Genomic DNA, 24462 nt, shown 5'->3' on the forward strand with positions numbered 1-24462 from the left:
ATGTACTCTAAATATATTTTTGTGATTGCAAGTTGTGTGTTCGCTGGTGCTAATGCGAGGCCGAACGATATCGCTCCTGAAAAGCTTCAACCGACAGTAATACCTATTGTTTCACAGTCCGAAGAATTCGAGCCAAACGGCACTTACAAGTTCAGGTAAATGAACAAGTTTTTTTAACGATTTTTAGCTTATATGGCATAAATATTTATCATATAAATTCGGACAAGATAAAAACAACACACTACAGGTAACTTAATAAATAGGAAATGTAAATAATTAGGAATTACGTGTTCAAATTCGCAAGTATGTACTTATGTTTATAATTTTATATAGTCTAATATCAAAAAAGTGGGATATGGTAAATTAAAAAAAAAATGAATTAGAAAGAACCGTAGAAGAAGAAATTTCAAATGTGTTTTAATGGTTGATCATCGAAATATTAATCGTCAGTTTTGACGGTGCTAACATTCAAATAATTTAATAATATTAGAATAAAACAGTAATTCCAAGAATAACGATTATAAGAAATTTTAAATACGTTTGTGAAATAAATAAAATTTAATGTATTTTTAATTTTTTTTTTAATTTACCGTAGCTGTCTATTTTGTTAATGGTTACCACTCCATATCATTTAATGCATGCTTGCGATAAAACATGGATTGAAAAGTACAGAGAATGATTATCTTCTTGTGTATTTTTTTTTTTTTTTTATGAATAGACATTAAAATAGTTATTTATAAATGAATAAGCTTCCCTTTTAATGTCCACTTTATAAATAAAACTAAACTAACTGAATTAATGAAATCTTTTAATCACTTTTCTAATTTAGTTACGAGACTGGAAACGGTATCAAACGTGAAGAAACAGCATACCAAAAAATTCTCCCTAAAGGCCGTGGTGCTAGCAGCAGTGAAGGTGGTGATTCTAATGAAAGCGATGAAATACACGTACAAGAAGGCTCATTTTCCTATACCGCACCTGATGGAACTGTCATTACTTTAAGGTAAATGATATGTCAGCTGTTTGTTACTTAAATACGCCCTTTATTAAACTTTGGTGAGGCGTTGGCGAAGCGGTTCTACCACTAGCTGTCGCACTTGCAGTCGTGTTTTCGATCTCTACTCATGAATTTAAATTGGCCGTGTAAATGTTTTTTGTAGTCTGGATGTTTGTTTTTAGTTCGTGTTTCCGGATCCCCGATACACGAAAAAATCCTACTGAGTGCCGTTGATTGTCAAGCGTTTATTTATTATTATAATAATATTTGTTTATTCGAAAATAAATATAATGTAAACTATATTTACTACAAATATATTATCTAATCCGTTTTTTTGCATTTTTTTAAAAAATAAAGTACACTTAGTTGTTAAAAAAAATCTTTTTAAACAGATATATCGCTGATGAAAATGGATTCCAACCGATAGGCGATCATCTCCCAAAAGCACCAAAACTACAAACAGCTTTATCAAATTCAGCCGAAAAATCTGGTCGTGCTTTAAAAGTTGCTGACACCGAGGAGTCAGCTTCAGTGCCAGTAAAAGCCAAAACAGTTGAGAAACAGGCAGAAGTAGTACCTTCACCAGAAGAAATTAAAACTGCGCCATTGCCACAAGAATCTAATATTTCATCATCTGAAGGTGATAAATCGCCTGCAAAATCCGAAGACAACGGATCAGCAAATGTAGATGTGAGTAGCGAAATAGCTTCCACGACAGTTCCTGTTCAGCCAACTACCAAATCTGAACAGGCTTCCACCGCTTCGGTAGAACAGGCTACCAGTGCACCAGAACAATTAGTTTCAGCTGAAGTTTCTGAATCATCATCTTCTACTTCAGCTCCTGAGGAATCGAGTCCATCTGAAACCGTCGGACAATCAGCTTTTAATGAATCAATTAACCAATCTCCTTCAGAAGAAATTCAGCAACAATCCACAACTGCCCCTGAACCTGCTTCGGTTGAAGAATCAAGCTCTACAACCATCTCAACTTAAGAAATCGTTTCAGAAATTGACTACGTTGGACAACATAATAATCATTTAAGTAACAGTTCCTGCATAAAATCTATGTTTTTTATTTAATTTTTACGGGTCATATAATATTGGTATATCATCTACTATTTTAAATTCTGAAAGCTTATGTGAAAATATAAAATAACATTATCGAAATTCTAGATAAGTTTGATATTTCGTGTAAATAAAATAAATGACCACTTGTAATATTCTTTTTTACTGAATATATCTCGAAAAATAAAGTGACGTCACTCTAAAATCAATATGGTGACTTTTAACGATGGTAGACTATTTCTTTATTTATTTTTTTTATTCTTTATTGTACACCACATAGAGTAGTTTAATAAAGAAATGTAAAGTGAAAAGTACAATGCACAAAGAGGCAGCCTTATCGCTCGGTAGCGATTTCTTCCAGCGGCTTATGGTTAGGAGTAGGAGAAAGAAAAGAAATAAGTAGGTGGTGTATAATAAACGTACATGAAACAAAATAAGATATAAATAATAAAAATAAATTATATACAGTAAATTATTAAATATTCCTATAGGTATAAATATACACATACATAGCAATAATATAAGTACACGTTAAATAATACACACATTTATATATATATATATATATATACATCTACATATATACAGACATACATACAGACAAACATACATACTCATACACATATGTATAAAATTGTCATTAATATTTTTAATACACTACTACAATATGGGTATCAAATGAAAGAACTAGCTGAAAGTAATTTGAAAAATAAAGTAACGTTGCTCTTAATTCAATATGGCAGACTTCTAATGATGGCGTACTAAGTTTTTTACGTTTTCCTACATAATGAATATCAAATGAAAGGATTTGTTGAGAATACCTGTAAGCAGCTGTACCTAGAAACCTAATTATCATTACAGCCTATACAGTCCACTACTGGACATAGGCCTCCACAAGTTTACGCCAAAAATAGCGTGAACTCATGTGTTTTGCCCATAGTCACCACGCTGGGCAGGCGGGTTGGTGACCGCAGTACTGGCCTTGTCGCACCGAAGACGCTGCTGTCCGTCTTCGGCCTGTGTATTTCAAAGCCAGCAGTTGGATGGTTATCCCGCCATCGGTCGGCTTCTTAAGTTCCAAGGTGGTTGTGGAACCTTGTTATCCCTTAGTCGCCTCTTACGACACCCACGGGAAGAGAGGGGGTGGCTAAATTCTTTAGTGCCGTAGCCACACAGCACTAAACCTAAACCTAATTAGATAGAATAGAAACCTAATTAGTGGTAACTAAAAAGTAAAAAAAAATTAAATAAATGTAAAAAAACTTAAAACAAATAGCTTTTATTTAAATGCGCTTAAAAGAATAAAATAATCTTTCCCTTCTTCTTTCTTAGGCTCGACTATATGTCGAGAACAGCCTTATTCTAAGTATCAACATATAGTCGGATAATCGAGCAAGGAGCAAAGTTCTCAAACGTACGACGTGTTGTTGTCTCACCGTCTTGACAGATTTGTCTCAGCGCTGCCAGCCTATATAGCCTATTATCAATATATAACGACATTACATCTATAAAAATAAAAAATAAATTGGAGTGTCTGTTTGTAATATTAAAATAACCGCTTTTTACGAAATGCATATGGTATACACGGTACATACGAGTATACCAAAATAACATTTTTTACAATTTTTGTCTCTCTGTCTGTCTGTCTGTCTGTTTGTTCCGGCTAATTTCTGAAACGCCTGGACCTGGTCTTTCGCTGACAGATAGCTTATGTAATAAGAAGTAACTTGGGCTACTTTTATTTTAGAAATGTATTTATTTTATGACCCTGGGAATTGAACAATAACTTTTTTGTTAAATCCTACGCGTACGAAGTCGGGGGCAAAGCTAGTAATATATATGATATTAAAGTTTTCGTGAGATTTACCACTTTTTAAACTTAGTAAATACAAGTACTCTCTCGTTATTACACTTACCACAGAAACACCACATTAATTTTGAACAATATTGTTTAAGTCTTGTGTTAGATTAAGGTACATCACCAATCAACTGCACAAGATTTTGACCAAGATATTTCCGGCTGTGGCCCTATCTTAGTAATAAAACATCGAAATTCATTACTATGAAGCGAAGTATCAAGTGAAAAGTATCTAAGTAATATCAACAAAGGGAAAACTGCAAGGGATGTTTCTTTTCATAGTACTTTTATAATATTTTTTGAATAAATATAATAATATAGCACTAATTCCACGAATAAAATGAAGGTTATTTAGGTCATACAACAATCTAAGTTCATAAGAATTCGTATGCTTTAAAAAAATTAGTGAAATTTGATGTCGCCTAGGTTACAGATACTTTATTCTCCATTTATAAAACTAGTTAACAAACAATAAAAAGATACTTAAATTAATTATTATGAGACTACTTATGATATATAACGAATAGTAACATGTATATTTTGTATTTGTATAATCCATGGGTTGTATAGGTTTTATTACGCACTGTTAATTAGTTGAAGAACGATAAATATAGATAATTAGTGTATCGAAATATTTGGAATTTATAAATAACCATTATTAAAAAGTATTTGTCAATTTATCCCTACTTTTATATTATAACTGTGAATTTAAGTTTGTTTGTTACGTTTTCACGCGAAAACTACTTAACCAAGAATCATAAAACTTTGTACACATATTTTTGGAGGTATTAGAAGTAACATGGATATTATTTATTAAAAAAAATCAATGCGAGCGAAGCCGCGGGTAAAAGCTAGTATTTAATAAACGATTTCCATTCAGTATAAAGTGCAGTATGCAGGTATATTACGATAAAAACCTATGTAGAGGGAATCGAGTAGACTGAATCGAATAATTATTATAAAGCTGAAGTATTAAATAGTTTGTTAAATCAAACTTATTTTTCTGAGAAAAAGAAAAATTGCATACGAACTAGTTCTTTACCTGAAGTTAAAGTACCTCTAGCGTCCATTAACATTTATATAACGCAAAGGAACAGCAAAATGTAGCGGTGTAAAAGAGTTTTCTAACTGATTGAAACACAGCCGAAGTAGTTATTTCACATTGATTTCCTACGATTATGATAGTCTTCGATGATTCAACAATACTTTTACGAGTTTCATTGAATTACCTGCTCTATAGAAACAGTTTACGATTTACTCGTTTATTTAAAGATGGTTTGGTATTAAGCAACGAGTTAAAGAAGACAGAAGAGAAAAGACTAACAGAAGCATTGTGTATATATATAGATATAGATGAGCTGATGATGAAGTAGTTTAAGTCGAAGAAAACTTTATGTATTTATATAATTTAGGAAATAATGTTTATTGTATCATCATTTACTGCTTAAATGACGATACAGGACATACAATTTTAAATATTAGTAAATGTTGCTATAATATATAACGTGGATTTAAATGTAACCTGTAAATGAAAAAGCTACATGTTCAAACTCATAAAACATTTAAGCTGTCTTGAATCATATATTCATCTATTTGGAATAAGTGAAAATGTCAAAGTATCTTTGCATTGAATGACTACGAGTATATGACTAAATGACATTCAATGGATGCATTACACTACATCTCCTCCAATACCTTTGTCGAAGGTTAACTTTCACATACCTAATCCTTATTAGAAACAAGGATAAATTTAATAATATATTTTTATCAGACACGTCATATGAGAAAATAAAAAAGTAATAAGATAATACTCCACCATTTTCCCACGCATTTGCCAACAAAAAATTGTGATAAATTTAAAGAAATATTGATTGTACAACGCAAAATAACTTTTTGTCAAAAACAAAAAATTCAAGATAATGTCAGTTTATGTTAGGTATTTGTAATGTTAATTAATTATATAAAGCGACAAACAGATAAGTATTACAAAAAACGTATTTAGATCATGGTAGATGTTTAAGTTTTAGCAATTCATTTTCGAGAAATAAAAACATTTAAGAAGGAAAAAAGCATTTATGCTTGTTTCGCCGAATGGACGATGAAATCAGAAGTTAAATTAAGAAATATAACGTGAATCATAGCTACACTACGTGCTAAGTGGATGTAAAAGTAGTCCAAAAAAGACAATGGAACAGAAAAACGCGGAGGTATCGGGAAGAACATTATTCACACGGTAATAGACAGACTGGTCGAATCATTTCCTAGATGCGATTAATGGGGCAAAACAATGTTGTACGCAGGCATTAGATCGCCACGCGCAATGTCGGTAACCTTATGTTGGGTTACATAACCGGTTCATCTCTAACTACGGTGAACGCACCTATTGAACTACATTTCGATTTCGATGCTAATGAATAATTTTTATTTTTAACAACTACGTCGCTTCTACTACGAGTGTATTAATTATTTAAACTCTTTAAATATTGAAGAGGCGATACGAATCAGAATGTAAAAAAAATAATAATTGAAGGTTGGTACGTAAAAAAGTTAATAATCTACGAAATAGATGTATTGACAAAAAGTATTTTTATATCCAAATATGCTAAATAACAACGAGTTTTTCTTTGAATGTATTTTATATGAGATACGTTTTTACGAATATCACAAAATATAAATTTTATCACTTTATTACTCTCGTAGGATTACTAATTTTTGTTTCATTCTAACGACAAATGCAAATCGCACATCACATAATTGTATTTTTAATAAAAGTAATATACATCCACGGGCTTTTGAACCCATATCCTTTTTTATTTCTAAACCATGCTATTTTTTTTTAAATCAAGGTAGGCGTTACTCAGCAACATCATTGTTTAACAATGATGTTCATAGTTTATTTACATTGGCCAGAAGATTGGGATAGATTAGTTTGTTGTAGTATAAGTACGAAATTGCATTAAAATACTGATGGTCCCTCTTGTGTATATAGTAAACAATTTTATCCTAAAAAGGAACCAGGTTCAATGGGTATAGTACGTGTAGTACCCCCCATTTACGAACGCGCCGTGATGCGTAACACTCTACGATGCGAATCAGACTTGTGCACGCGCTTAATATAACATACATGTTATAAGCGCATTCACTACCTGTTATGTTAAAAATGTAAACAAACAATAAAATTTAAAGTGCATTAAAGAAAACAACAACTATTAAATCAGAGGCCATTTTTCCGATAGTTTCAGTAGAAAACAAAATGTATGGAGGATTTTGTGATCATATTTTCTGAGCAGATTTGTATTTTTTTACAAAAATGACACGCTTGAAGTTAAGACTGATGACAAAAGTAAAACCTAGAATAGGTAATGGAATTTACAGTCAAAAGATAAGCAGTTTTGAAATGACTCGTTGTGTGGTTTTTGAACAAGAGTTGTTATTGTTAGGCATGAAGAAGTTGTCCACTGATTTCTATTTTAAGTAAAAAATGTTTTTATACTATTATGTGTATACCAAACAAAAACCGTGTCGTAAAACATTTCCTATAGTTAAGATGTCACATTTGTGTTATATTTTTATATTATATAGGACATGCCTTCGTACATGCACCGATCGTAAAGAAATTTAGAATAAAACTAGCTGACTCCGCAAACGTTGTTTCGACATATATGTTACTAACCCCCTTAATTCCCCCCTTCTTCCTTAGAACTTAGGGGTATGAAAAATAGATTCGGCTATTATAGATAGATTCAGCTGTTTCGGAGGAGAATGTTAACTAATTTGTGACACGAGAATTTTATATATAAGACTAGACATTTATTTACAAGACGTTTCACATAGTTGAAAACCCTAAATAAACGTCCAAATATTAAAAATGCCAACCTGTTACAAACAAGAATGGGTATTCATTCATATTGCATATACCTGTTACAATAATTGTTACATACATAGGTACATCTCTTTATGAGCTTAATTTTAGTTAATTTTTACGTTTAACGTTTTATTAAAAACAAAAATTTGAATTCTTCCTTCTTAAATAATAGTGAATGTCCCATAGAATATTTTATTCCCTATTTCACTTGTTAGACTATGGTTGCTCGCAAATAAAAAAAACGATTCAATTAAATCGACCTTTAATACATCGTTACTCATGACAAGAGATCTTTCGATTAAAAAAGAGTCATCGAAATGGTTCCACCCAGTAAGAAGCTATGAGGTGCAACCTTAAAAAAATCTAATTGAGAACCTCATCCTTTTTTGAACTACTACTATTACTAATAATAATAATAATATACTTTATTGCACATTTAAATAAAGAACATTGTGCAACCAGGCGATCTAAAAAGCAATCTCTTCCAGACAACCTGATAATGAAAGAGATATTGCTTTTCAGGTGGTATATAAATAAGTAAAATATAAATAATAACATCACATGTTTAAGCGAAAAACAAACCAAAGCTTAGTGATTTTAGTGTGTCGTAAGATTATAGGTTAGATACTTCCCGAAATCGACGACAGACAATGATAAATTAGTATTACATGCGACCTTATAAAATGGGTAATATTATATTATTTCATGCTTCTAATACTAATGTTACTAACAACAGGTTTTCATACATATTTTCGACATACATTTATAACCCTTACTGTAATATTGTCTTACAATATCTTGTCATTATGTAGGTAAATAATATGTGAAACCTAATGACCTAATTCTAGTCTTTATTAGAATTAGTTTTACGATCATAAATTTATTAATCCATTAGATAATCTGAATATATTATTAGTATAGATAACATCTCAATATAAACCGTTTAAAATAAACTTGTCTCAACTCTCAACCCGTTTTTTATTTTAATAACTTTTTACTATATAAAACCAGCTGGCTTATCCAGGATGTCATATTACTAGAATTATGCAATTCTATATATTAAAATAAATAACAGTGATTATTTTTTTATCTGATTGAAGATTAGGTTAGGACAGTAAAGGGCTGTCAATTATCAGTGACTTCATCGCCGTGCATCAGGATGGGCAAGAAATACGGACGGCGAAGATGTGGCACCAAGAAGGAAAACTTTTTTTTTGTTTTATTTTTTTTACTTTTGACTAGTAAGGTTCGCTTTTTTCATATCTTTATGTATAAATAGGACAGTTGTTTTATTATTAGCATTTTTTATATATTTATATAGTTTGAATACGACGATAGTCTGAATAAAAAAATGTTTATTTATTTTAATTACTGTATAGTTATAGATCATATGTTTCTATGAGGGTTAAACGCCTATTACACTTTCATATAAGGCGATGAAACGATGTCACTGCCACTTGAGTCATCCATCAGAATGCAAGTCGTCATCATAATTATAACTATCATCAGCATTTTATATAAAAGGATTTGATTTTTCTTTTTATTTATTTATTTAAGCTTTATTAGACAACTAGCTCTGCCCGCGACTTCGTCCGCGTGGAGGAATCAATAAAGTTATTGTTCACTTCGCAGAGTTATAAATACATTTCTAAAATAAAAGTAGCCTTAGTTACTCCTTATTACACCAGCTATCTGCCAGTGGAAGTCCCGTCAAAATTGGTTGCGCTAAAGGCAGATTCAAAGCCATATAGCTACCAATAAACCTTAGACGTTTTATTATTTTAAAAGGTGTTGAGGTATTCAACTTGCTTATACATTTACTGTCAAAAAATTAGTGGATTAAAAATAATCTTATTTAGATATATTACGTCATCATAGATTATGTTCATTAGAGATGGTAATTACAAAATGACGAACAATTTCAGAAAGTGAAATTCGGATGATGTAATTATCGTGTTCCACTAAAACCTATAGGTTCTTAAGTTGTTTATAAAGTTATACAGTTTTATTTACCTAATAAATATAGATAGAGATAAAAGAAAAGTTATCGCTTAGCTTCAATTTTATTGAACACTCTTACTGTGACTCAAGCTTTTTTTTCACAGGGTGATTAAAACACTAAATACAAAGAGTACTATGATGTTTAATGCGAATACTAATATATATCGACGAACTTAAAATGTTCTATGATGGTTAATTTGACTTATTAATACGCAGAATTTCTACGTTATATACTAAGATAAGTGGATTGTGGACTTATATCGGACAAGGGTTTATTAAATTAATATAGGAGAAATTTGTATCGAATGCACAGAAATAAGGCTATTAAAGTATAATTATTTTGCCGTAACTGTCTGCAAGTTACTACCAAACAAAACATTATAGAATTTTTTAGTTACGAATACCCGCTAAAAACAACCGTTTCTGTTTTATTTCAACATATATCTAGTATATTTTTTAAATATATAATTAACACTTATTGATCTTTGTACACACACAGGACCTGACCTTAGTATTCCTACGGTAAGCAACTTAATGCTTATGTTATAGGTAACAGCCGGCTGATATAGTTAGATATTTTTTTTTGATAAATATATAAAAATAATACTAATATAAAAATAACTACACATATCACACCTAGATTCGAGGCGAACTACAATCCTCGGAGCAGTGTACAAACTGTACCAAAGGGCTACTTGAAAATACTCAAGTTGTTTTACACTATAAATTTTCAACGGTGTACATATTTATATAAAGTTGAAAAATATGTAAGTACTTTTTCGCTACTATGGTAATAATATGCTACAAAATTCTTCTTATTATAATTTTTGATAAATAAAATTGAGTGCATAAAAATTTGTGTCTGAAACTTTTTATTGATTTTTTTGGTACTAATTCATCATCATCATCATTACAGCATATACAGTCCACTGCTGGACATAGGCCTCCACAAGTTTACGCCAAAAATAACGTGAACTCATGTGTTTTGCCCATAGTCACCACGCTGGGCAGGCGGGTTGGTGACCGCAGTACTGGCTTTGTCGCACCGAAGACGCTGCTGTCCGTCTTCGGCCTGTGTATTTCAAAGCCAGCAGTTGGATGGTTATCCCGCCATCGGTCGGCTTCTTAAGTTCCAAGGTGGTTGTAGAACCTTGTTATCCCTTAGTCGCCTCTTACGACACCCACGGGAAGAGAGGGGGTGGCTAAATTCTTTAGTGCCGTAGCCACACAGCTGGTACTAATTCATCTTTTATTTATTTATTATGTTATAGGAAACTCAAAATATACTACCGCGGCGGCTTTTCATCAAGCCAAGTTAAGTGGCATCCTACTTGTACCAGCAATTTAATATTATACATACGCTTTGTATATATACAAATGACTGAAGAAAATTGTATACTGTAAATGGAATATCTTGACCTATTAGTAATAATTAATTATTAATATAAACATTTCGCTTTACATAATAACAAAATTACAAAATAGAACTGTTTAAGACATTTTATTTATTTTAATTATTACGAAATACACTTACAGAATAACGATATTTGTTATCATAATCATATTGCATGATTCAACTGTCTGTGAAATCGACACAGCACATGCGAAATCATAGATTATTTGATGTACTAAGTTGAACCTTTACTTTTTGAATTGTTTGTTACTTTCCTCTTTTCCGTAGTATTATGACGCTGACAAATACCTACGAAAAAACCTGTTAAAAGTTGATTAGTATTTTTAAATATTAATATTATTATCTATGTAGGAGAATGATCAGAGCTTAATCCACTACGATACTCCAATGCAGGTTGGCGGATATATTCACTAATATGAGTAGCGATTACTATCACGGTGTAAATGATAACAACTGGGCCCGACGGCTTGACGTGCTCTCCAAGGCACGGGAGACCCACAAGGACTGCACAAGTACCCAGACCACGGCAAACATCTATACGGCCAATACAAATGTTTATTATGTGCAGGGATCGAACCCGCAACCGCCAGTACAACAGCCACAAACCATTTGATAATTAATAATAATTTAAATATTAAATTAGTAATTTAAAAATACTAGTTGTTATCAAATCTTGCCAGTTTGACAAATTAAAGGTATTTTTAGTATTATAAATTATATTCGTGTGTTAATTAATTTCATATAGTAGCAACTTCGAGATTCCATTTGAACACCCTTTTGAACTTGTTGCACAAGTTCAGATAAGTGATACTAAGATGTTGCTACACTGACGAGCGAAAACAACGTCTTCTTATGTAATGCTACAAGCTCCAATAGCATATCTTGTTATAATACATTGACATATTTTATAGTATGGTGAAGCCTTATATTTAACATGTTACAATTATTTTAAGTAAACATATATAAACTACTTGTAATAATATAATTAGAAATATTTATTTATAAATGTTGTTTTTTTTTATTCGAGTACAAAACAGCGAAATTGTAGATAATTATATTATTTTAACTTGTTTTAGTATTGTTAAGTTTCTAAAGTTTTAATAAACCTACTTGTTATACTATCGATAGTGATAATATATAATGCGGTAATAAACTTGATGCTAATTGTTAAAAAAATTAATGATTTAATTTTTAAAAATTAACTTAGTTTCTTTATAATAATCTTAGTAAATTTTTACAATACAATTATTTATTTAGTTATTTTCTATAAAGTTATCACTGTTTATGGATTAGAAAGAACGAAAAATGGGTTTGAGAAAAATTTCAATCAGCTGTAGCAGATTCAGCAAATAGAAGCGACAAACCGGGTATGAAAGTGAGATGGCTCAGGACAGAGCGCGAGTAAGTGGCAGGGGTGAAGTATATAAGTAAGCGCTCTACTACCACTCTGACATAGTTCAGAGACACCACGTGCCTCGCTACCACACCAAAAACACACAAAAGCGACAATGAAAGTACTGGTAAGTTTATAAGTTCATTTTAATAAATCCTCTTGCACCGATAAGGACGAATTTAGTCGTTTTTATTTTTTCGACTTTTGACTGAGTAACGTTAAAATATAGGTCAGTGTGTGAGCGGCTCTTTGATGAAATATCGCTTTTGGAGATTTCCGCAATCGTTTCTTGCGAGATGCGGCACCTAATAGGGTCGGTAGACGAGTCGGTTTTTGAACTTTGACATAATGTTGGAATGCCTGCGCTTAATTGTGCCATTACGTACTTGTTCTATTGGAGGTTTTTGTTCTTAATTTCTCTCTTAACTTTGTTTTAGTTTTAATGAACGTTACTCATTTATATTTCTAATTAATAAATATTTTGACGTATCAATTTCATAAACATATTTTAAAAAAAGTTTAAAGTTCATTTAAGTATTAGGAGCATTTTTGTCCATTAAATATTATTGTAAAATGACTATTTTAAAATTGAAATTTACGAACTAGATAGAGACATAGACATTTTTAATGACTAGATATAGACATTTTTAATGAAATTGTTATTATAACAAGCACAAATTCGTTATGTCATAATTCTGTAATCACGATAATTTTTATATAACACATCTGTATCTGGACGCAATAATTATCGAACATATCATCATAACGGTACAGTACGCATGAATAGACAAAAAATAATTAATGTGAAGCGTCGATGCAATTCTATAAGCGCCTCTAAACGCTGGAATTTCTTTTTCATTCGACTGCACACATAATGCCGGTTATGAGAATTTATGTTATACAAACGTTTTTAATTGCATAAGATCACTTTCTGGGTCAATATTTTGGCTTATGACATGAGTGTTAGACGACTTATTATCAATATATGATATAAATATATATTGATGTATAATTATAATTTGCAAACTATTTTAACATTACTTTTATTTCTTGTTTTTTTTTTCCATTTGCTAATAATTCATTTTTATACTGAGTTTTTGTGGACGTTTATAACATTTTCTACAGACCTAACAAATAATAAAAATTTTGATTTCTACATATAGACATTGTACATTCGCATTTATTTCTTTGTTCAGTTTTCGGCATTTAAATATCTTAATTTTTACTGTATAATTACACCTCTTAAAGCTTCTAATGTTATTTACAATATTACTTTATTCATTTTGACATTTTTATATTTTGTTACCTAATAAATTCGTAAAGCCATACAGCTTCATTACTAATAGTGCAAATATATAAAATTGAAAAAAGAATTCTTTTTTTATGGATAATATAACCGACAATTTTCATGACTTTAATTTTTATCATCACGGCAACCTGCATGGATCTCATTTTCTTACTCAATCGACAATAATTTTATTATTCATTTATGCTTAATCTAATATTTAATATGTTAATTATAGTAATAGCTCAGGTGACCTTGACATATTACCCTTTCTTGGAATTTTTTGACATTTTCTGAACGAGAATACATAAATTTCGATTTCTAATATTAATAAGTGTATATATAATTAATTTCATGACTTATTACCTACTAATTTGGTTACGATATATTTTCAAAATATAAAGTTTTCGTCGGTAATGATAACTTATAATTGAATATAATATTTCATAATAAATTATTTGAAACTGATTTATAACATTTACTTTAATAAAAAAATTTAAGATGCAATTATTTCTCATAATTGTATATGCAGATATCTAATTATATTTTAAGAAAATGTTCATCTTACTACTCTAATTCCAACAACAGATTTAATAGAATCATTGCAGTTAGGTCAGATTAGTCACGATTCTTCTTACAAATTGGATATCTAGTTGAGTAAGACCAAGACGATAATGCGGTGTTCAATGTTACAAAAACAAGAGTTTTAACACATCTGAAAACAATGTAGCAAGTGTGGATGTGTAATGTTAATACATGTTTTACCGGGACCTGCTTTCGCCCAAGCAGCGTAGCGAATGAACGGATGTCGTAATTCTGTGCCTATTGTATCCACTCTCGAGATCAGGTATCTTACGACATCGCGAATATCAATGAGTTCTTCTCCGTCTGACATCATTGGAACTTATTACTCCTTATAATAATGTAGCAATTATATATTGTTATCAATATGTTCGTCTCTATGGTAAATTTGGCTGTGACGGTTACAGGTTGTGCTGTCTGCCGCTCTAGCGCTTGCGGCTGCTCTTCCTCAGAGAAAAGTATCCTTAAAGCCCGAAGACCAAGCGGCCGCTGAGCAGAATTACAATAACTATGTACAACAACAAGACTACAAACAACCAATACAAGACTTCAGACCTAAAGTCCAAATTGATACCACTACTTTCATCCCTATCATCCATTTCGACAAGGAACAAGACACCGATGGTAGCTATAGAACATCGTAAGTATTTTTATAAAAATATAGTAAACGAATTTTCTTCTTCATTGTACAGTTTTTTATCAAGGCCATCGTTGAAAAGCTTAAAGAGATATGTTGTTTTCACACACTTAATTAAAATAGTAACAAAGATAAAAAAGATTCGCGTAAGACTTAGACATAAAATATCTTTTTACAATTACATCATTCTCATAATTATTCACGTATTAAGTTTAATCTTTAATGAATGGCATTTCAATAATAAGATTATTTTTTGATGATGGATTAATGATTCATTAGGTACAAATGAGTTACAAATGGTGAAATCCTTCACTGTGTCGACGATTAATTATATTTAAAGATTTGTTGTATAATTAGATTTTAAGTACGGTAAAATATTAATATACTTACCATTTTCTAAAGAAAGTTATTTACTTATTTCGTTTGCTACCAAATTGTGTTATAACCAAATAGGCAGACAAAAATTGTAATAGATTTATAGATGTCAGCCTCGTTTATTTTCATTCGTCACAGAAGTTTGAATGTACTTTACAATTTTATTGAACAATAACTGAAAAAAGATTAAAAAATAATAGTTGATAACTTGTAATCGAGGTTTGGTTATAATATTCCTTTCATTTTGTATTTTTAGAAATATGTGTACTAACTACAAGGAAACTTATATTTTTATTCATTATTAGTCCTAGAGATCCTATTAGAGTACTTATTTGTTATATGTTAAAACTTTATTAAACAATTTTTTGTTAAAATTACACGCAAATAATGATTGAATGAAATTTTAAAAATGTTCAAATATATTATTAATGGTTGCCGTATCTTGTTTAATGAAATGTAAGTTGTAACAAAAACATTTAAATTTTAAATCAATGTTTTATTTTCACATCTATGTCACATTGCAATGTATATGAAAAAAATAACAAAATCGTAATCTACTATTTCAGATACGAAACCGGTAACAACATCCACGCCCAAGAAGAAGGCTATTTGAAAGATGTTTCTAATAGTGATAACGAAAAAATTTCTGCTCTCGTACAACAAGGCTCATACTCCTACACAGCTCCTGACGGCCAGATCATCAATGTTGAATATACTGCCGATGAATTCGGTTTCCGAGTAAAGGGTGACCATATCCCAACCCCACCACCAGTATCTCCTGAAATTCAAAAGGGTCTTGACCTTATTTACGCTGGAATTAAGGCTAACGAGGTAAATAATGAAACATATTACAGTATAGACATGGCTTAAGCCAACTCCTATACCACTTCGGCTAGTTTTTATTTTTTTATTTTCCTAATGATTTTTGAAAAGTTATTATGGAAAGATTAATTTAAAAAATATGCATGCAAAATTTCTTTAGTTCACAATCACGATCACGATTCAGCCTGTAACATACCACTGCTGGACATTGGCCTCTATCTCCATTCACCACGCTGCTCTACTAGGAGTTGACGGATATATTTCCCACTATGAGTATCGATCACTATCAGGTGTATATGATAACAACTAAAACCGGCCGCTTAACGTGCTCTCCGAGATACAGTGGTCATTATATGTACACAGAGACAGACATCATAACCGGAAAGAAGAGATGTGTTCAAATACAAATATCCATCCCGAGAGGGAATCGACCCCCTAAACCGCCGTTGTTTAGGTACCTACGTGATACGCGCACCACTATACCAGCGCCGTTGTTCTTTAGTTACTATACTATAATAAAATTATACGATGATTTTCTATAGATTAAATACAAATTGTAGATTGCAAGAATTTCAGATGTAGCTCAAAATACTAATTAGAGGGTATGAGACTAGCATTTATTTTAAAAGTTTGAAGTCAATACAATTATTTATTGTTCGGTAGCATGATTGAAAGAATAATCTTTGAAATATGATGACATTGTAAATAGGTAGTTTATGTTTCTCACAATATTATTGCCTATATACTTTATTAATAAATTAAACACAATTGAAAGTTTTCATATAAATAATAATTATATAAAAATATTTACATACAGACTAATTTCTAAGTTTCCATTATAGGTTTTACGTGTGTAAATAACTTTCCGAGCATCACCCGAATTTATTTATTTATTTTTAGGAACGTGCGGCTTATGAAGCTAAGAATGACCCTGAAGCATCAAAACTGAACCAAGAGAAATCTGCTCTGAACTACAAAGGTCTTTACTACCAGCAGTAAAAAAAGTGACTATTTGCAGTGAACTGAGTGACTTTATCCTTTCCACCAAGTAATAGTGATGTTACATTATATGTTATATTGTGGTTATTCACCTACAAGTGCTCTGTGAGCATGTCGAAAGTCATTCGTTTTAGATAGATAATTATTGTTGAACTGAAATGTGCAGGAAATATTCCAGAGTACATAATACGCTAGTTGTAATGTAATGTAACAGACTGTTTTATAATGCCATTTAAAGTATTTAGGAAGACATTTTTAAAATATTGTGTAATGGAGTTTTTCATTTCTCAGAATGTTTTGAAACTGTCTTAATATACTTTTAACATATTTTACATGTAATAATGAACGAGATACTCATTCTTCCCTTTAGTCTTACCGAATTGTTGTTGGTTTTTGTTTTATATGTTAAACAAAAGCCAGTAGTTGTATTCTATCAGTATAACCTCTATACTTTTGTACATATCTTTTTATAAATTATCAGTAACTTGATATAATAAAGTGTTAAAATTTAACGACTCATTTTTTATGACCTTCAGATTTATATTATTTTCCTGTAATTATACCATCACTCATCATCATCACTTCAGCCTATGGCAGTCCACTGCTGGCACTATAGGCCTCCCCAAGTTCGCGCCATATATATTATATACAATGAAAAAAAAAATACATGCCGCCTTAAAATACGTAGACGATAATTCACATCAGTAAAGGTTTCTTCTCTTATTAATGAGTAGGGTTAAAGCTCAGTAGGGGTAATATAAACTCTTTGTAATTAAAAATTAATTTCTACTTTTTAGTTGGATTAGCTATAAAAGCGTGGATTTTTAAATTTTTTTAGACTATAATTTTTTTTAGTTTGGTTTTTCAATTAATTATTTTCGGACATGTAATAGTATTGAAATGCGTTACGTACTGTTTCGTAATCTACTCATTTCGTCTAAAGCTTCACTGTTGCATGGAATTTTTCCTGTTATCTTGAGCAGTCAAGTTCTTCAATCCGAATAGAATAACTATTCCGCGCGGAGCGAAGCCACGAACTTACGCCATGCGAAACGGGCGGGAAACAGCTAGTAAGGAATAAACAAGGTAAAAATGCAACTAGCCTAAAAAGGATCTGCCTCCGTTGTGCTGTGCCGAGTGCCCGAGCGAAAGAATAAGTCCGAAACTGCAGGCATGCGCAGATCGCGCGCTAGCTTTATTCTCTTACTTCCTTACAGAGGATCCACGAAAGAATTTATTAATCCTGGCGGTCCTAAATAGGAAATTGGAAAACTGTTATTCAATCATTGCATTGTCATCGGTCCCTGATACGTGTGCAAAGTTTCAAATTAATCAAACTTCTGGAAATTGGTGAAAATTATTAAATCAGTCACTTAAAAATAATGTAATTATAAGTAATCTAACTATAATAACAAAAAGTATGAAAGGAAATATTATTTGGGTGCGTCCATAAATTACGTGAGGTGTTTTTTAAATTTTCTGTCCCTCCCTCCCCCCTGGTGAGATGTCGTGAGATTTTATTCAACCCCCTCCCCCAACCCCCAATCTCACGTGAATATTTTCAAAATGTGGGTGTCTCACGTAAACGCGTTGAATTGTTATTGTTAAAAGAAAAAATAATTGCTTCGTGCTTTTATTTACGACTAGTTAAGACTAGTAATCAATATTGCTGAGGGTTTAATTATAAGTGTAATAAAAATTTAACAATAGAATACTTAAATCGTAACTACTGTGATTAAAAAAAGCATATCTACTCTAATTCAGTCCATGGAGAATCATGCGCGGTCTCAAGAGAGTCTATTGGACCCAACATGTCCATATAATTTTCAGTAAAATCATCTGCTCCTTCAACTTCATTCTGATCTAGCCACTCTAAGCCGTTGGCATAAAACAAATATGGTGGTTTGACAGTCAGTAGATGTATAACGTCGAAGTATGAACGAAATTATTTTCTTTCGAACGAAGTAGTGAATGATCTTAATCGTATTACGATTACGCTTAAGATTAAATCTTAAGCATGTACAATGTGGATTAAATGGACCAAAATAGTATATTTTTTTTGTTACAATCAGAAAAAAAATTGCGTGATATTTGCCGACCCCCCCCCCCTCTCCAACGTAAAATTTGATGAGATTTGACTCGACCCCTTCCCCCCTTAAACATCTCACGCAGTTTATGAACGCCCCCTTTGGGTATATTTGAATTTGTGTAGCCATTAGAATATACCATAACTGCATGCTCGAGACAATAATATTTTTTTCATTTCATGCAATTGCAATTTTTTTGACAAACAGAATGTATAAAAACGTTTGTTAAATATTCTGAACTATCAAGTGTTTCGACAAACTTGTAACGAAAGGTTGTTTAGATGGGGCATGATTAGATTATTTGAAAGTATTTCCAGAAACTTCCTGCCTCTTATTTTTATGTCATCATCGTTTAGCTGTAACATTCATTAAATTGGAAATAATAATCATATGTCACCACGGATTAGTTCCTCTAGCCCATTTGTAGGTCTCTCAAATTTTTTCTACCCTATCAATGCCCCTTTTGTATAACAATATTTTTTGTGTGTCCTTGTTCAGTAGAAGATGGACTATTTTCGTTCCACCAAGTAGTTTTATATCAGACGCCATAGTAGTTTACAGATGTGCGCGGGACGTCTTCAAATTTGTCTGATGAATCACCCTCCTACTATATATATATATAAGTACGAGTATACACATATATAAGTACGAGTATACCACATCACTAAAATGAATTCATACTTTTCATTAAGTAAGATTTTTAAAAATTAATTTAATAACTTACCTAAAATAGTAATACTCAATTCCAGCGCTTGTGCCGCACTAATCAATGTCTACAAAAAATTATGAAGCTACATGCAAGGGCAACATTTCATTGATTGTAATTTTTGAAAAAATAAAGAATTATTGATTTTTCGGTCTATGAGACCAATGCGCGAGTATAGGAAACTTAATTATTAGAAGCTAAGGCTTAAGTACAAAGATTTACTTAACTGATATAACTAGAAGACAATTTTTCGTTTATCTTTTAACAGTCACAATATCTTCTTAACCTCAGTTAGTGAAAACGTTTGTTATTTACTTTTAGCTAAATGCCCAATGACAATATTTGTACTTCAGTACAAACAGTACACATATACAGCACAATTTCAGACGATTCCTATGACATCCCACTTTTGGACATGGATCTCTTTCTCTCTGTAAGAGAAGGGTCGGAGTTTAATCAATCACGCTGATTCACTGCGGGTTGACGGATATATTCCCTATAATGAGTAACGATCGCCATTAGATGTCTATGATAACAAGCGGGATCGACATCCTAACGTGCTCCCCGAGAGACGATCAGAAGACCCACAAGGACAGGCAACCAGACCGGAAGGAAATATTTGTACAAATATATATCCATCACGAGCGGAAATTGAACTATTAAACGCCGGTTTATGAACAACCACCTCCACGATACACCATACGTGCCCCGTGGACGCATCACTACACGATGAGCTACACGAGAGTGATGTCAGAAGTCGTCGAAGTAAATTAATAATATAGGTTTATACATCCAATTTGAAAACTACCTAATAGATTTTCAATAAGTGTTTTTTTCTTTCTGTTTTACTGTTTCTTATTTATTTTTCCAAGAATTAATTTTATTATAGCCCCTGTCTTCCCGTGGGTGCCGTATGTGGCGACTAAGGGATAACACAGTTTCACTACCACCTTGGAACTTATAAAGCCGACCGATGATGGGATAACCATCCAAATAGCCATAACTAGCTTTGAAACACTCAGGTCGAAGACGGTCAGTAGCGTCTTCGGTGCGACAAAGCCAGCCCTGCGGTCACCAACCCGCCTACCCAGAGTGGTAACGATGGGCAACACACATGAGTTCACGCCATTTTTTGGCGTGAACTTGTGGAGGCCTATGTCCAACAGTAGACTGCGATAGGCTGAAGTGAACTGGCTATGAGAGCAAGAAAGAAAAAGTGTACTCGCACCCTCTTTTGCTCCATTCGCCTTGCCCTATCACACTTTTCGTGCTGCTCCCATCACGCATTCACCAACTTACTCCCCAAGTCAAGCGTACGTAAATAATTTTTACTTCAGAAACAAAATACCTACTTTGTGATGAAGTAATCTAGTTACGAGATCGTCTAACAGACATATATAGTATTTTTTGTCGTAACAACCAACGTATGTAATTGGGGTGTAAGTAATTGACTGTAATCTGCAAACAGCTCACCCAGCAAGGATAGTAAACCTACACAAAAAGTGTGTAGTTGATGGTGAGAGTGTGAGGTTGGTGGTGTTAAGGGAATGTTTTTCCTTTTTTTCATTGTTATCTCCTTCCTACTTTGCTTCATGACATTAGCCATCAACCGATTCGCAACTCCTTTAGAGCTGCAATTATGCATAGTGGTACAGATCGCCTATCATCAGATGTCATGGCACATAGTTTTCTTGCTATTTTTATAAAAAAAATATACAAAGCTTGTTGTAATAATAAATTAATTCATACATAGTCATATTAATTCAATAATTTAGATAATGTAAATTTATTCTCATTACATTGATTGTACGTATTTTATAAGTGTCATCAAATACCACCCGCAAAACAGGATTTGCAGATAGATCACTTATGGGCTATAATTTATATGTAATACTAAATATATACATACGTGGCCTTTATGGACAAGCCAAGTATTGCACGATGGTGAAATAAACTACACTAAATGGTTTCTATATATGAAAACATTAGATTAACCTGCCACTATATGTCAGATTTGCTAGTTAAGATTAGGACTACGTTTGCAATAATATTTGGTAATCTTCAAATAAGAACTCAGAATTATGATTTAGCGTGTAATATTTAATTTATTTAATCAGGAGTAATTATTCCATTTAGTCCGTAGTAGTCTTAATATTCATTTCTAAATGCCACATGGAACATGGGACATAGCAGGCATAAGTTATCCAATGATTGGCAATACATTGGCATTAAAATATCAAAAAGCAAAGGTTATAACGAAATATCACACGGACCATTTCCTAATTAGTTACATTAGTGGTCGCCTAGTGGTCGAAATTCAACCATAATTAATTTAAATTATAAGTTTAAACATTATCAAGGTTTTCTTGTCAATGATTATACTTCTATAACAATAAACAAAAGAGTATATATATATGCGTGTGTGTGTCAAATACACGGTAGCGTGTGTGTAATGTTTTTTTTTAATTGATTTATTTTATTTTTAATGCATAATTTAAAAAAAAATGTTAGCATTTTGCACTCTTTCTCTAAATAAACTACTAGCATCCCGCCCCGGCTTTGCACGTGTAGTTAACAGAAGTTTAAAAATATTTATCCTCTAATTTTTAACCGACTTCCAAAAAAGGAGGAGGTTCTCAATTCGACTGTATTTTTTTTTTATGTATGTTACATCAGAACTTTTGACTGGGTGGAGCGATTTCGACAAATTTTGTTTTAATCGAAAGGTGGTGTGTGCCAATTGGTCCCATTTAAATTTATTTGAGATCTAACAACTAATTTTCGAGTTATATCTAATAATGCGTTTTTACTTGACGCTTTTTTCGTTGACCTACGTTGTATTATACCACATAACTTTCTACTGGATGTACCGATTTTGATAATTCTTTTTTTGTTGGAAAGGAGATATCCCAAGTTTAGTACCATGATAAGGAAACCAGGATCTGATGATGGGATCCTAGAGAAATTGATGGAAATTCTTAAAAATCCGCAATAACTTTTTACTGGGTGTACCGATTTTGATAATTCTTTTTTTGTTGGAAAAAAGATATCCCTAGTTTAGTACCATGATAAGGAAACCAGGATCTGATGATGGAATCCTAGAGAAATCGAAGGAAACTCTTGAAAATCCGCAATAACTTTTTACTGGGTGTACCGATTTTAATAATTTTTAATTTAATCGAAAGCTGATATTTGTCATGTGGTCACATATAAATTTTATTGAGATCTGATAACTACTTTTTGAGTAATCTTTGATAACGCGCAGTTACTTGACTATTTTTTCGTCGATCTACGTTGTATTACTCGTCGATGTAATTGAAGTCGGTTTTTTTTTTCGTTTGCGAGCAAACACAATTATTTTGAAATTTTTATGCAACCCGAGGATAGTCTAGCTTCCCAACAATAAAAGAATTTTTCAGATTGGTTCAGTAGTTTCGGAGCCTATTCAATGCAAATAAACAAACAATCAAAATATCTTTCCTCTTTATAATATTATTATAGATAAGTGTGCGAAAAAAAAAACACAACTTACTAACATTTAGACAATAAGCAAAAGATTAATAACTAACCAAACACCAAATACCAACGTTTGAAATGGACATTTCCTTATAGGAAATAAAGGCTTTTTATTTTATTTATTTATTAAGTGTGCGAAATTTAATATTCCTCCGTCCGCGCAATTTTCGTAAAAAGGGGGTACAAAGTTTTTGCTTCACGTATTAATATACAATATATAAAATCAACATATTAATGACAAATATATAAAATCAGCGGAAATGATTGATTCCATCTGTATCGTGTTTATAAACAATAACGTTTTGGTATTATTATTATTATTTTTTTTTTTTTTTGTTTAGGTAAAAGTAATACTTAACATTTTTTTATAGGTCAAATGCATATATTTTTTTATTTTTTATGCGATGATGATAAAATTTTATGTTCTCATTGAAGATTAAAACATTTATCTGAGATCCTTTTGTTGTAGGTTACATACATCGGTAGTCATTCAGTCATTAGGTACATCTAAGCCTTGACATTATAGTACGTACGTATCTTCCTATATTACATTTTCTTATGTTATATTTAAGAACTCCTTGAAGAAACTTGATATATCGATTGTTAATATTAACAAGGTTTTTTTTTAAATATCACACATAATATGAATTGTATTATAAATTTACAGACGGTGAAATGAGAATGAAAATTATATTTTATTAACTAAATGTATATAATGTGTAACGAAAGTTGAGAATTCTGCTTATGTACAGTATAAAAAGAAAAATCAGTATATAGAACATACTAGATGAAATATGCGGTTTCACCCTATTTGGTTTCAATTTTTATTTATTTATTTATTTATACTTTATTGCACACTT

At 31.6% G+C, this 24462-nt stretch overlaps 2 protein-coding genes across 2 annotated transcripts; both read left to right on the forward strand.

The window, feature by feature from the left end:
* On the forward strand, window positions 1–2294 carry LOC123654572 (flocculation protein FLO11-like). The gene is made up of 3 exons (XM_045590472.1): window positions 1–155; window positions 830–1003; window positions 1390–2294. The coding sequence occupies exons 1-3, from the start codon at window positions 1–3 to the stop codon at window positions 1988–1990; spliced, it is 930 nt and encodes a 309-aa protein (XP_045446428.1). The 3' UTR covers window positions 1991–2294.
* Window positions 2295–12655: 10361 nt separating this feature from the next.
* LOC123654628 (endocuticle structural glycoprotein ABD-4) lies at window positions 12656–17805 on the forward strand. The gene is made up of 4 exons (XM_045590522.1): window positions 12656–12720; window positions 14868–15100; window positions 16039–16303; window positions 17195–17805. The coding sequence occupies exons 1-4, from the start codon at window positions 12709–12711 to the stop codon at window positions 17291–17293; spliced, it is 609 nt and encodes a 202-aa protein (XP_045446478.1). The 5' UTR covers window positions 12656–12708; the 3' UTR covers window positions 17294–17805.
* The last annotated feature ends 6657 nt before the right edge of the window (window positions 17806–24462 follow it).

Source organism: Melitaea cinxia, chromosome 6 (genome assembly GCF_905220565.1).
Source record: "Melitaea cinxia chromosome 6, ilMelCinx1.1, whole genome shotgun sequence".
Classification (NCBI taxonomy): domain Eukaryota; kingdom Metazoa; phylum Arthropoda; class Insecta; order Lepidoptera; family Nymphalidae; genus Melitaea; species Melitaea cinxia.

Coding starts and splice junctions, on each gene's coding strand:
- LOC123654572 (XM_045590472.1), top strand. CDS start 1: ATGTACTCTAAATATATTTTTGTGATTGCAAGTTGTGTGTTCGCTGGT. Junction 156..829: donor AACGGCACTTACAAGTTCAG/GTAAATGAACAA, acceptor TTTCTAATTTAG/TTACGAGACTGGAAACGGTA. Junction 1,004..1,389: donor GGAACTGTCATTACTTTAAG/GTAAATGATATG, acceptor CTTTTTAAACAG/ATATATCGCTGATGAAAATG.
- LOC123654628 (XM_045590522.1), top strand. Junction 15,101..16,038: donor GATGGTAGCTATAGAACATC/GTAAGTATTTTT, acceptor CTACTATTTCAG/ATACGAAACCGGTAACAACA. Junction 16,304..17,194: donor CTGGAATTAAGGCTAACGAG/GTAAATAATGAA, acceptor ATTTATTTTTAG/GAACGTGCGGCTTATGAAGC.